This window comes from Phacochoerus africanus, chromosome 8 (genome assembly GCF_016906955.1).
Source record: "Phacochoerus africanus isolate WHEZ1 chromosome 8, ROS_Pafr_v1, whole genome shotgun sequence".
Classification (NCBI taxonomy): Eukaryota; Metazoa; Chordata; class Mammalia; order Artiodactyla; family Suidae; genus Phacochoerus; species Phacochoerus africanus.
This window is the reverse complement of record NC_062551.1, coordinates 169,392,689-169,407,985: the sequence shown is the minus strand read 5'-3', so window position 1 is coordinate 169,407,985 and position 15,297 is coordinate 169,392,689. Positions and strand designations below refer to the sequence as shown.

Below are 15,297 nucleotides of genomic sequence, written 5' to 3'. Positions count from 1 at the left end.
GGGGGAATTAGGGGCTTGGGTGTCCGGCCCCGCTTCTTTCCTGGTTTACGCCCCCTCTGCCCTGGTTGGTGCTCCAAGACAGTTTTGGTGCTGCTGTGGATGCTGGGCTTCTCAGTGTTCACATCGGAGGCAGGATAGGGATTCTTTGGAATCACAACTGCAAGAAAAAGACTCGTTCTATCACCCCCTCCTCCCAGGTGCATTCCCTTCCCAGTTGACTTGCTCCTTCCACTTGGGCAGTTTTATCCCAGGAAGCTCGTTTCCTGGCATCTGACCTAAATGTTAGAGAACCTTGGAGGAGAATTTAATTTAGATAGGCTAGGATTGGAAGTTTTAACTATTTCTGGCAAATGCAGAAAAAATATTAAAATTTCCTCCTCAAGGCATTCAGTTAAAGCACATACACAGAACCATAGACTCAGAGGTGGAAGGCTCCTAGAAGCCTCCAGTCCTCTCCTGCGAAGAAAGAAGGGCTGAGGCTGAGAAGAAGAAATGATGCTTCCTCCAGGCGACACAGTGAGCTGGGATACGGACTGAGGTTCCGCACCTGGGCCCTGACAAATCAAATCAGGGGTTTTCTACATCAATCCAGTCAAGGCTTTAGTGTGGTTGTTGCAGTGAGAGGAGTAGTGAAACACATGGAAATAGACACATCCGATAGCATCTTTCCTTACCTTAAAAACCTGTGCTTCGTGTTCCCTTTACAGTAAAGTCCAAACTCTTTATTCTGATTCCCAAAGGCTCTGAGGACTTTGCCCCACTCTCCAGTCATGTCTGATGTCATTTCCTGTCACCCACTTGCATGTCCTAGCTTCACTGTTTTCTGAACACCAATTCATTCATACACGTTGAGTTCTTTATTCTTCCTGGTCCGACATAAATCAATACTCAGTTTTCAACACTTGGCTCCAGGGCCACCTCCTCACTGAGGCCTTGGGTATATATACCAAGTGGGAAAATTCCAAGATGGGAACATGTTAGTGTGCGTGTGTGTGAGTGTGTGCGCACGCACGTGTGTGTTCACAATGGAATACTACTCAGCCATAAAAAGGATGAAAAGTTGCCATGTGCAGCAACATGGACTGACTTGGAGGGCATCATGCTAAGTGAAGTAAGTCAAACAGAGGAAGATAAATACTGTATGTTATCATTTATATGTGGAATCTAAAAAATACAACAAAATAGTGAATGAAACAAAAAAGCAGACTCACAGATATAGAGAACAAACTAGTGATTACCAGAAGGGAGAAGGAAGGGGGGCAATACAGGGTAAGGGGAAAAGGAGGTTATATGGGATCATATGAAATCATCTGTGTGAAACTTCTGAAAATTGTAAAGCACTACAGAATTTAAGAAATCATTCGATTAAAATTTTTAAAAAGAAAGTTGAAACAATATTTTCAGAAAAACCAAAGCTGAGAGAATTTGTCCCTAATAGACCTAAACTACAAGAAATAAAAAGCGATTTCTTCAAGATGAAGAAAAGGAACTCCAGATGGAAGAAGGGACTGGGGGAAGGAAGGAAGAGCATAAGAGAGGGTAAACATGTGAACAGATACGAGAACATCAATGACTAGGCATTTTTAAAATGGCTTGTAGGCTTTATAATACAGGCACGGCTGACCCGTGAACAACATGGGCTGACACTGGGTGTATCCACTTCTATGTGAATTTTTTCCAATAAACATGTACTACAGTATCGCATGGTCCATGGCTGATTAGGTCCAAGAATGTGGAGCCATTCGCGGATGGCTGACTGTGAGGTTATGTGCAGATCTGACTGCACAAGGGGTGCTGCCCTTCATCTCCACATTGTTCAAGAGTCAACTATATTAGTTAATTGTATGAAGCCAGCGGTACAAAGGACAGAAGCGGGTGGGAAAGGGAACCGAAAGTTGTTAGGAATCTGGGGAGGGGCCAGAGTGCTCATCCAAGACGAAATTTAATAAGCCTAGGAGGCACAATTATAACTACTTAAAGAATTATACAAGCTTTTAAGCTAAGGAGTGAGAATTGGAATAATAAAACATACTTGATCAATCCGGAAGAAAGCAAGAAAGGACGAATAAAGAAATGAAGAACTCAAAGAGAAAACAAAATGCAAAATGGTTGACTTAAACCCAAATAAATAATTACATTAAATACAAATGGTTTGAGTAAAACAACAAAAAAATTAACATACTGAACCAAAAAACCCCCCAAAACCCAATTCCATCTGTTTATAACAGGGCTTTGAAATATAAGAACATTTGAAACACAGCAAGATAAAAACAAACAGATGGAAAAATATATCCCCTGTGAACATTACCCAAAGAAAGTTCAAGTGGATACATAAATCTCAGATAAGACAGTCTTAATGCAAGAAGTATGGCTAGACTAAAACGGGTCATTTCATCAAGATAAAAAAGTCAATCTATATTACCAAAATGCAAAGGCAGTCTACTGCACAGAAGAAGTTATTTGCAAATGATATACCCAAAAAGGCATTCATATCCAAAATATACAAATTACTCTAGAACTCAACATCAAAAAACAAAAAAACCACCCCAATTAACAAACGGGCAGGGACCTGAGTAGGCCGTCTCTTCCCCATAAGACACAACGACGGTCAACAGACGCATGAGAAGATGATCAACACCACTCACCACCAGCGAAAGCAAAGCAAAGCAAAACCACAGCGAGATGCCACCTTGCATCCGCCAGGATGGCCACCACTCCAAAGAGAACAAATAACAGGTGCGGGCAAGGACGCAGAGAAAAGGGAATCCTTGTTCACTGTTGCTGGGAATGTAAATTCACGCAGCTACTGCGGAAAACTGTAGGGAGGGTCTTTAAAAAACAGAGCTGTCATGTTATCCAGCAATTTCACTTCTGGGTATTTAACCAAAAAACAAAAAAACAAAACAAAACAAAAAAACTTCTAATGAGAAAAGGCATAGACACACCAATGTTCACTGCATCATTGTTAAAAACAGCCAAGATATGGAAGCAACCTAAGCATAAACTGACAGATGAGCGGCTAAAGGAAATGGAATATATATATCCTTTAACAAGCTTAAGAAAGATAAAAACACAATCTATAAACATTAAAAATAAAAATGAGGCAGATTCACTATAGATCCTTCAGACATTAAGAAAAACAGGATATTATGAATAACTTTATGCAAATTAGAAAATTTATATGAAATGAGCAACTCCCTTGAAAAAAAAAACAACTTATTAAAATGGACACAAGAAAGAAACAGTACAAAGAGCCCTATACATAATGAATAAACTGAAATTGCAATCAAAAACCTGTCTGCAAAAAAAATTTCCAGGCCCAGATAGCTTCATTGATGAATTCTAACAGATATTTAAAGAAGAAATAATAAATTGTATAAAACATTTTTAGATAAACAGAAGAAGAGGGAACACTCTTTAACTCATTCAATGAGGTCAATATAATCTTATACCAATCTGTGACAAAGCTATCACAAGAAAAGAAGAACTATATAGACTGATATCACTCATGAACAGAGATGCAAAATCCTTAACAAGGTATTAGCAATTCAAAGCCAGCAATATATAAAAAAGATAATATATCTTGACTAAGTGGGATTTATCCTACAATGCAAAGCCTGTTTAACAAAAGAAAGAAGAATCAGTTGAATACGCTACATCAACACATATGAAAATCTATATATCATCTTGATACATGTAAAAAAGCATTTGATACAATTTATCACTCATTCATGATAAAAGTTATCAGCAAACTAGGAACAGAAGGGAATTTCCTTATAGAAAAGGGCATCTATTTAAAAAAAAAAAACTACAGCAAACAGCATATTTAATGGTAAAATACCATTTCACTCCTTCTTACTGAATTATGGAACAAAACTAAAATACCCACTATCAACACCACTTTTACTCAATACTGTATTGGGGGCAAATGTAATAAGGAAAGAAAAAGAAATAAAAGCTATAAATATAAACTCTAGAGAAGAAGAATTATTTGTACATGACACATTTTTTTTTGTCTTTTTGTCTTTTTTTTAGGGTAGCACCCGCAGCATATGGAGGTTCCCAGGCTAGGGGTCTAATTGGAGCTGTAGCCACCAGCCTACACCACAGCCACAGCAATGCGGGATCCGAGCCAAGTCTGCGATCTACACCACAGCTCATGGCAACGCCAGATCCTTATCCCAGTGAGCGAGGCCAGGGATCGAACCCGCAATCTTATGGTTCCTAGTGGGATTCGTTTCTGCTGCGCCACGATGGGAACTCCTACATGACACTTTTTTAAAAAAATTAAACTGCACCACCATCTATAAAACCCATTAAAATCAAAAAGTCAATTTGGAAAGGTCACTAGATACAGTTCAATAGACACACATCTATTTTATTTCTGCATATACCAACGATTAGAAATGACACTTAAAAACCCAGAGACCATCATGAGAGAAATTAAGGAAGATCTAGATGACACAGCCACGAGGGGACGTATCACACACGTGGACTGGAAGACGCGATACTCAAGCTCTCGATTCGCATCAAATGGATCTAAAGAGTCAATGCCATGCCAATCAAAATCCCAGGAGTTTTTTTTTTTTTTTTTTTTAGGTGTTTATGTGTGTGCGTGCAAATGGACAAGTTAATTCTGAATTTTATTGGGACATGCAAAGAATCTAGAGGAGCCAAGATAATTCTGATGAATAACAGTAAAGCTGGAGGGGGGGTACTTATATAATCAGATATCGAGACATTATAAAATTACAGTAATTAAGACGTGTTATTGGTGTAAGAATAGGCGAATGGGTCAGTGGGGCAAAACAGAAAGTCTAGAAATATATATATACACAATCAGCTGATTTATAATAAAGGCACCCCTGTAATTCTGGGGCTGGGAGGGGACCATGGCCTCTTCAATAAAACTGTGATGAGTCAGACAGATATCCGCAGGGAAAAAAATGAGACGTGAACTCTGCACTTGACACCAGATACAAAAATTAATATGAAAGTTAAAACATCCGACTTTTAGGAGAACACAGGAATATCTTCAAAACCCTGGGGTCAAGTAAAGATTTATTACTCAGGACCAAAGTGTAAATTATAAAATACTGACATATATGACTTCATTAAAACAAAAAATTTCTCTTCACCAACAGAAAACATTAAAAAAGTGGGAAAGAAATCCAGGAAGCGGAAAAAGATACGTAAAACACGTCAGACACTTAACCTCCAGTATAAGAACTCCTAAAAATGTATAATGGGAAGGCTGACAGTCCAGTTTAAAACATGGATAAGACCCGCGTTATGTCACAAAAATGAATATACAAATAGCCAATAGGATGTGAAAGTTGTGGAATATTATTAGCTATCAGAAAAATGCAAATTAAAACTAGAGACACTAAATCTCCACCAAACCTGTTAAAATTAAAAGGACTGACCCCACCTAATATTAGCAAGAGAAATGAAGCAGCCAGAATGCTCAAACGCTGTGAGAATGTCCATCTCTTTGAAAGACTGCTTAGCTTTATACTCTACCCCCAAAGCTCTATACTTCTGTATACACCCAGGAGAAATGGGCGACGTCACCAAAACCCGTGGGACGGAATGCTGACCCTGGCACTTTTCGGAAGACCCCCTGGGGGCACCGCAGGTGTTACCTAATACATCCGGAGATGGACTCGCTTCTACGATTCAGTAATTCCAGTCTGAGGCATAAACTCCAGAGGGATTCTTGCACACGCACACTAAGACACGAGTAAAAGACTGCTCACAGCGGTGTGGTGGATAATGTCTGAAAACTTGAAGGGACCCAAGTGTCCATTATTGGTGAACGGATTTTAAAAATGTCATACAGCTTAGTAGTTTTCAGAGTACAGCCTAGGAATCTTGGGGGGTTTCTGAAAGCCTTTAGCGGGTCTATAAGGTAAAAATGATTTTCATGACACTAAAAGATCATTTGCCTTTTTCTTTCTCATTACCTCACAGTAGAGTTTTCCAGATGCTGCGAATGTGATACTATCGCTCTGACAGCTAATGGAATGTCTGCCTGTGTATGCTTATGTTTAAAATGTTATGTTTTGGAGTTCCCGTTGTGGCTCAGTGGTCACTGAACCCGACTAGCATCCATGAGAACGTAGGTTTGATCCCTGGCTCAGAGGGTTAAGGATCTGGCGTTGCTGTGAGCTGTGGTGTAGGTCACAGATGCGGCTCAGATCCCGCGGTGCTGTGGCTCTGGTGTAGGCCGGCGGCTACAGCTCTGATTCGACCCCTAGCCTGGGAACCTCCATATGCCATGGCTGCAGCCTAAAAAGACAAAAAATAAAATAAAATGCTATGTTTTAATTTCTAATATAGTGATATGGATAAAACATAAATAAAACCTCTTTGGGTTAAGGATATAAAAGTTTCCTGATCCCCAAAGATTTGAAAACCGCTGATCTGTAACAATAATCACTACCTTACCCTTCTTTTTCCAGCCCACTTGCCTAGGAAAAAACCCCAGTGCCACTCTCTACCTATCCCATACTGAGCCCGAGTAACTAAACCTGCCAAGTGCTGAACGTAATTGCTATAGACCTTGAGACCGCCCCATACTTCTCCGGCCGCAAACACGGAGTCCGAGCTGAGCAGGGAGGACAGCGACTTACTTCAGACCCTGCCGTCGCATGACGGAGGGCGGAGTTTTCAGCTGGTACCCAGCACATGTTTGCAGAATAAGAGGGGAAACAGAGAGGAAGCGAACGGGGCTTTACCTGGCTTTCTGAGGGTCAGAAAAACAGTCTTTCTTTTTTCCTTAAGACTAGACGTAAATGTCTATGATGTCCACTGGCAAAGAGGTTGCTCTCTCCGGCCTGAAAGATACCGACCAGAGAAACTAACCAACTACGCTGAACAGTTCTGAAGCCTCAGGGCATATGCTGTTAATGTGTGAGTCCCTGGAACTGAGATTAAGCTTCATGCTAAATTCAGAGCTTCTTAATGATGGAGTTGGTAAACTATGCTGAGAGATTCCAGGATTTAGAAGGTTTCTGCATCAGGAAGCTCTGTCCTGCCACATTCCAACTCAACTATCTTAGTTTAAAAAAATTGAGGTGATATCAGGGGACCGGGGATCTAATTCTAGTTCTGTCCCTTATGGTATGACACTGAATTTGTCATTTAAACACAATCTTTTCTTATTTTCCCACATGCAAGGAATTAAATAACTCAATGTGTGTCCTGCTTCAGAGAAAAATAAAAGTTTGGACTATTCTTCAATGCGTTTTGATGCTACTAAGGTTGACAGAATTACCCCTTTAACGATACTTTGACAAAATTCTTGTACATTTGTGGCTTCGTGTGGCCTCATAAGGCTCTTGTGAGGGCTGGCATTATGCTGCCCTTTGACAGATGAGAAAAGAGAGCCTCAGAGACGTCAGAAATGGCAGAGCCAGGCGTTCCAGTCTTTGGAGTCTTCACTGCACACATTCTGTCATGTAGCTGAAGCAGTACGCCTGCTTCAGGAGCCCAGGAAGTGGCGTTTCAAATTACTTTAATTAATTTGACCACATTGGTAAGTTTCAACTAAATTTTTCATTAAACATTTAGTAAATGTTAAGTATCAAGGTTGGCCAATTATCTAATGTAAAAAACAAACAAACAGCCAACATGATTCTTGTCCTAGAGCACAATCTTGAGAGGGCTCGAGCCAGTCTACACACAATTCAGTGGGTACGGACTGGGACAGGGAAGATGAGCCTGGAACACGCCGGTCAGAGAGTAACGGTGGGGCCATGTCAAAGGGATGTGGGCGCCGCCTTCGAGGGCTTCCCCTGGCTACATGGGGGCCATTCCCTGCACGTGCGGAAGGCAACGATGCGGCTCACTCCAAAGGCAGAAGCACAGCCAAGTCAGGGAGCAGCACACAGACCCGCGTGTGACTTTCTCCTCTCGTGACACACTTCTTCTAGTCTGCGCACACGTGTGCACATCTAGTCTTATTTCCTTGGCCATAACAACGATCAGTAAGGCCACCAAAAGGCAGACAGGCCCTGATGAAGACCAAGAAGGCAGAAAGGAAGTCGCTCACAAATGGGTGCCCCCAACGAGGGAGGGATGTTGCTTAAGGGAACTGACGCTTACTGAGCACCTCCTCGGAAGGGGATGCCGCTTTGTTTGCAATGGTAGTACGGCCAGTCACTATTGTCAGTAAAGTTCCCCAGGGCGTAGAAACAGTAGTACCTGCTGGCAGGAAAAACGATGGGCTCTGACGTCTTGCCCAGGAAGCATATGCTGTCTTTAACTGATGAGGCAACTGAAACTTGAATAATCCGGGCAAGGTCACATAAGCAGTGAGGCAGGGCTGAAGTTTACATCCAGGATGTCTGACTTCAAAGCCCTTGCTCTTTCCCCCTCACCTCACAGATTTCCTCCTAGAGACTCAATATGCGCGCATTCATTCTTCCAACAAACGTTCATACTGAGACTACATTACGTGGTAGGCTCTAGAGCACCGTCCAGGAATTTCAGTAAATAAAAGGTAATCTCAACTAACGTAAGTGCTATAAAGAAAATGCAACAAAGCCATGTGCTAGAGAACGACCGAGGGGTGGCCAAGAGAGGCTCCCTGAGAAGGTGACCTTTGGATTGAGACTGGCCTGACCACAAGGCATCAGGTACGTGAGGCTCTAGGGCAGGGTGCCCCGGGCAGAGGAGGCAGCAGGTATGGAGGTCCTAAGAAAATAAGGAGCTCCATCTCTTTAAGAAACAAGGGGAGATGACAGCAGGGTAAACAGAAGAAACATGGCATAAGATAAAGTCAGAAAAAGAGGTGGGGCGTTCTGAGCACAGAAAGAACACCACCTAATTTACTTTTGAAAAAGGCCACCCTGGATGCTCTGTGGAGAAGGATCACAGAAAGGCAGGAATCCAAGCCGAGGCGTCGGTGAGGACGCGCAGAGTGGGAGTCTGCACACATGATGACGGGGTCTGAGATTAACGTGAGAGCACGGAGGGCACGAAGAAGTGAAGGACTGAAGTACAGCTTGTAAGCAGAGCCGACGCAGCATCGAACTACACGGAGGAATGGAGAGGAGTAATTTCTTTCTTTTTTTCTTTTTTTTTTTTTTTTGTCTTTTTAGGTCCACACCCATGGCATGTGGAGGTTCCCAGGCCAGGGGGAGAAGTGGAGCTGTAGCCACTGGCCTGCGCCACAGCCACAGCAATACCAGATCCGAGCCTCGTCTGCGACCTACACCACAGCTCACAGCGACGCCGGATCCTCAGCCCACGGAGCAAGGCCAGGGATCAGACCTGTGTCCCCACGGATACTGGTCAGATTCGTTTCCGACGAGCCACGAAGGGAACTCCCAATTTGGGGGTTTTGATCATTTACTGAGATGGGGAGACTCGAGGAACAGAGGCTCGGGAGGAAGTAGGCTGGGCATCAACAGCGTGCCTTGGCCATACTGTTTGCTAAACGATTTCGATATCTAGAGACTGTAAGTAGGTACCAAATAAAAGGAGTCTAGAGTTCCTCCGTAAGCTCAAGGGTAGAGATATAATTTTGGAAGTCATTAGCATACAGACGGTGCAGACACACGTAGGACTGACTGAAAGCATTTGGGAGCGAAGAGGACACCTGGCCGTGTACGGGAGAGGGCCCAGGACTGGCTCTGGACTCTCCACCAACCGGGGACTGGCGAGTGGGGAACTCACGCCAAAGGAGACTGGGAGGCTGGTCAGGCACAGGACGTCTCGATCCAGGAAACTGAACACCCCGGAAGGCAAAAGAAGGTGATGCTTCAAGAAGGAGAGAGTGACCCACGGAGATGCAGGGTTCTGAGAGACGGGGCAAAATGAGGGTGGAGAAAGCTCTGCCAGCACGGAGGTCAGCGTGTTGCTCCCAAGGGCAGCTTCTCTGAACAACAGGGCAAGAGCAGACTGGACAGGGCGGAGGGCGAGTGGATCCGTTCTTTGTTCGCTCTTCAGCTTTACGGAGTGGAATGGCTCTCCAAAGATGTGTACACACTGTTCTCTGCAAACTGCACACATTTTACTCACCAGGCAAAAGGGGTTTTGCAGCTGTAGTCAGTGGTGAACTCTTAAAACAGGGAGAGGATCACACAGCTTATTCCAGGGGGCTAAATCGAATCACACAAATCCTTCCATACTGAGAACACACTCCAGCTGGAAGCCAGAGAGAGGCAGAGGGGGCATCAGAGAGATTCCAAGTGTGGGACGGCCTCAGCCTGTTCTTGCTGACTTGAAAGATGAAAGAGGCCACGAGCCAGGGAACGGGAACAGCCTCTAGAAGCTGAGGATCCCCCGGCCAACAGCCGGCCAAGAAATGGAGCCCCAAGCCTACAGCGGCGTGGACGTGCATCCTCCAGCGGCCTGAATGAGCCTGAAAGAGGTCCTTCCTCAGAGCCTCCAGACAGAGTTCAGGCTGGCTAACACCCTGATTTCAGCCCTTTAAGAGTGGAGCAGAGAAACCAATGCTCTCACCCAGCGTTCGGAACTACAGAACGGTTACGAGAAATCTGTACTGTTTTAAGCCATTAGGTTGGTGGTCATTTGCTACAGCAGCAACGGCAAATGAATACACTGCAATTTCAGACACGGGCATTAGCTGGAAGGGAGATGGAAAATCAAGGGGGAATTTTAAAAGGCTGGTGCTATCAGAGCATGTTTTGATGCTGATGAGGGTGTCTCGAAAAGGAGGGGTTTGAGCGGAAACCAGCGGGGAGAGGGAAGAGAGGCAAGAGAGGATGCAGCCAAAAGACCAAGTGGGGGGCTCACCCTTGGAAGAAGCAGGGACTTTTCATCTATTCCAGTTACCAGACAGACAGCGTCAGCTGTGCCACGGCCTTTCTACGCTGCCCTGCAGAGGCCGCCTCGCCAGGGGCGGTGGCACTGGACCTTCTTGCTGAAGGCCTACTGGCCCCTTCAGTGCAAAACCCATCCAACATGTTTGAACAGGGCGTGGGTGTGCCCCGGACATTTTTCAGGGCTTTCTTCATAGTGAATCATTCCAATTTAACCTGCGCTGATGGCTACTGCTTGTGCTTTGGGTTCATAAAGGCCTGGATTTAAATCCCAGCTCTACGTACTAGTTGCATGACACCAGTTAGGACACAAACTCTCTGGGCCTTTCGTGATACTTGGGGTTGAAACACTTACCCCCACACTGTCCGAGTTAGAGATTGCGCAAACTGTTCTGCACAGCGCCCAGAACACAGTGGATGCCTGGTAAATGGAAACTACCGTCATTCTTCTTCGAGGTGGCCTCTTCTTTCACACGTCAGCAGTTCTCTTTCGATGTGGAAAATACTGGCAAACGACAAATCGACTGGCAGAGTCTAGGAAAGGACTGGCACGATTCCAAAGTCGGACTGAGGGAAAAGCTCACGGGCTCTGGAACCAGAGCGACCTGGTCTCCACCTGAGTCCCCCCGCTGCGCGTGGCACGACTCTGCACCACCGCTTAGCGTCTCTGAGCCTCCGTCTCCTCCGTGAGGTGGGGGTGCCTCGTCCGCGGCAGGGTCTGGCAATCAGGCGACGGTGGAGCAAGGCGGCCGCGCCGCGCCGCGCCCCCAGCAGTGCGCGTCTCCTCCAGTCCCCCCAACCTCAGAGCGATGAGGCGAGCACACGTGTGTTCTCGTCACTTTTCTCTTGAGGTCTTGGTCTTTGGACGAAATAAAGGCTTTGATTTCTTTAATAGCTAGTGCCAGCATTACCTCCAGGAGGAGGAAGGTGACGGCAGAGGCAGATAAAGAACTCAGACCTCCCGACGCCTCGTCTCATACTCCTCCCCTTCAGTGGACACAAACGCACCCACACAAACGTGCCCCCCCCCCCCCCCCGCATATGCTGGGTCCTGCACCAACCCGCGGCTTGTTCTGACCTCTCAGTCCTGCCGCCGTTTTGCACGAGCTTAGCTGTTCCGACCTTTAATTGGAAGAAGGGCCTCATTCATTAATCTATTCGTGTTCTGACTAAATTAACATTAACACAACTTCACGCTTTGGGAGAACAGGAGGGAAAGCTGGTCACGCTCTAATTACTTTCACTATTGTCTTAGCTTTCTAACTAGTTATATAATTTAACCAGAGCATAATGCATTTCAACCTTTCTAGTGCCAGGAATACCGTAACCATTTCAAACCTGCAACGGCAGGGCCACAGCACCCATACCAGCAGAGCAACGTCTGGGAAACATCGTCCGGACGTCCTCCGTGGGTTTTACGTGTTCCTTGCAGTTTGTCATTTCCAGCTGCCTCTTGGGCTCTAGGCTTTGCTGGTGTCTGATTCCTACACTTGGCTTGCTTTCTGATCTATTCTCCACACAGAGATATGGTGAGCAGCCCACAGTTCCTAGGACCTGATCTTGGCTTGTGTTTTGGGACCCTATGACCACAGTCACATGGCATGTATGTCAGCACCATAAGTTATGACAAGTGTGTATTAGCGGTTCATTAAAATGTACCAGATTGGTGGTGGGGGGGGGGAGAAGATGTGTTTTAAAATGGGGGTTGTCCAGCCTTTCAGCAGTAGGACAGCGTGCAAAGTCAGGGTGTGAAGTCAGCCCAAACGTGGTCTGGAAACGGGGAAGCTAATCACAAACTCTTTCTTAAGGAATAAGGCATGAGGAATGACAGCTTACCGCTATTTTCATGGAATGAAGTGACAGCTCTCCCTGGCACGAAATAACCAACAACAAATTAAATGTGGCCAAATACATTTGAGGAAAAAGTCGAGAGACTTGAAGTCTTAGGAAAACGGATACCTAACGCCTCTGGAAGATCCCAAACCAAAAGATGAGAAGAATCAGAGAAGGAAGGAATAAAGCAACTCCCCAGTGTTTACATTCCAATGAACTGTGTCCAAGAAGAGCAGCGGCACAGGGCGCACAGCGGACAGCTTGCGCTCTTTCCCCTCCCTTCCTTCCTCCCTTCCCTTTCTTCTTTCTTTCGCTCCTCCCTTCCTCACTCCCTTCCTCCCTTTCTTTTTAAATTTTTGGCCATGGCTGTTGCCTGCAGAAGTTCCTGGGCCAGGGATTGAACCTGCACCACAGCAGTGACCCAAGCCCCAGCAGTGACACAACGGATCCTTCACCTGCTGAGCCACCAAGGAACTCTGTGTTGCTGAAACTAAACTGCTGTGTCATTTTGGCAAATTTCTCTGTGCTCCATTTTACGGTCCTTCAACATGTATCTCTTCAGAATAAGGATACTATTCTATATAACCATAATAAACTTGCCATTCGAAGTACAAGCATTGCTGTACCCACTCCCCAAACAGGGATTAGTCACATAGAGTAGAAACAAGAGGGGATGCAAGGAGAAGCAGAAAAACACTAACAAGATGACACGTTCACCAACCATTCTCAGAAAAGACAGACATAAATAAGGATACAGAAGACTTAAGAAACTTTATCAGCCAATGTTGATTTCATGGCTAGATGTGACTCTTATGAACACTAAACTCTAACACTAGAGACACGGAACAGTCACAAAAACTCATCACATATTAGGTCACAAAGAAAATGTTAGCAAGGTTCAATTATCTCCAAATAAAATGCGACTAAACTTCAAAAAAATTGAAAAACAAAATAAAAGGCAAAAAGGGCCTTTGACAGGAAAGTTTAAAAAGCTTGAATGAAAAGGGAAATAAAAGCAAGAAGTATGGAATTTCTGAGAAACGATGATAATGGAAACGCTATGTATCAGAATCTACGAGGCAGCAGTGATTGGAGGGGATTCCAAAGCTTAAAACAAAGATAATAAACTATCAATGACATTTTAAAAATCAAATAACAAACAAATGAATTACATTTTCAACTCGAGAAATGACAGAAAAAGAAACAAAGTAAACCGTAAGAAAGCATGAGGAAGAAAATCACAAAAGGAAAGCAGAAACTAATTAAGTTAGAGGCACTCCCATCGTGGCTTGGTGGAAACAACCTGACGAGCATCCATGAGGACGCAGGTTCGATCCCCAGCCTCGCTCAGCGGGTTAAGAATCCAGCATTGCCGTGAGCTGTGGTGCAGGTCGAAGATGTGGCTTGGATCCCACACTGCTGTGGCTGTGGTGCAGGCCAGCACCTACAGCTCCGATTTGACCCCTAGCCTGGAAACCTCCATATGCCGCAGGTGCGGCCAAAAAAATGACAAAAAAAAAAAAAAAGTTAGAGAACAGAAAAATACTAGGTCTGTTTAATAAATCAAAATACTGTGTTCTCGAGTTCTTGTTGTGGCACAGCAGAAACAAATCAGAATAGTATCCACGAGGATGCGGGTTCGGTCCCTGGCCTTGCTCAGTGGGTTGAGGATCCGGCGTTGCTGTGAGCTGTGGTGTAGGTTGAAGACGCGGCTCGGATCCCGAGTTGCTGTGGCTCTGGCGTAGGCTGGCGGCTATGGCTCCGATTCGACCCCTCGCCTGGGAACCTCCATGTGCCGCGGGAGCGGCCCTAGAAGAGACAAAAAAAAAAAAAAAAAAAGATAAAGCACATATATAAACATAAGAAGTAAATGGACAAAAATGACGAACTCAAAGTCAACTAAAAAAAAAAAGACCACTTTGCACTTTTATGCAAGAAAATCTGAAAACAAAATGGAACGGACAATTTTCTGGGAAAAAAGGTTTCCAAAGTTGACTTTAGTAAAAATAGTGCAAACAGACCAATGCCGATGGAAGAAGTAACGTTACCAAGGAATCACCCCAAAGACGTCGCACCCAGACTGTTTCTCAGAGCATTCTACCCAGCAAGCCTCTAAAGACTAGACAGTCGCAATGGTACCTAAATCACTCAGGGCATCGAAAATGAAAGGAAACTTCCAAATTCTTTTTATGAAGCAAAAACCACAGTGATACTGATTATAGGAAAAAGCAAAAGATAAGAAAGTTACAAGTACCGCTTAAGAACATTGATGTAAAAAGGCCTAAATAAAATACTAGTGATCAGACTCCCACACCGGATCATGAAAATTATACAGCATAGTAGTAATAAACTGACAAAACTGGAATACGGCTGACAGATGAAAATACTGCATCAATGTTAGAAATGCATATGGAAGAAAGAGCAAATGATGGAGTGGGGGGGCCAAATGTTAATGGATGGACCTGATTAAATAGAGAGTCTTCACATCCTCCTCACAACTTTCTGGAAGCTTCAAGCTGTTTCTAAACAAAAAGTTAAGAAACCACACCATGATGAACCTGTGTTTATAAGAGGAATACAAAGATACTTCAATATCAGGAAATCAATTAACAAACTATATTAATAGGTCTTAGGAGAAAAATCGTATTATGACTATCTCCATAAATACTGA

At 44.3% G+C, this 15,297-nt stretch overlaps 1 protein-coding gene across 1 annotated transcript in view; it reads right to left on the bottom strand.

Annotated features, from left to right (window-relative positions):
• Nucleotides 1–15,297, bottom strand: part of SCMH1 (Scm polycomb group protein homolog 1) — a 190,374-nt gene that overhangs the window by 52,268 nt on the left and 122,809 nt on the right. The window contains 1 exon segment of the mRNA XM_047789532.1: nucleotides 1–157. This exon segment is cut by the window's left edge and continues 76 nt beyond it. Within this exon segment, the coding sequence (XP_047645488.1) occupies nucleotides 1–157 (157 nt within the window).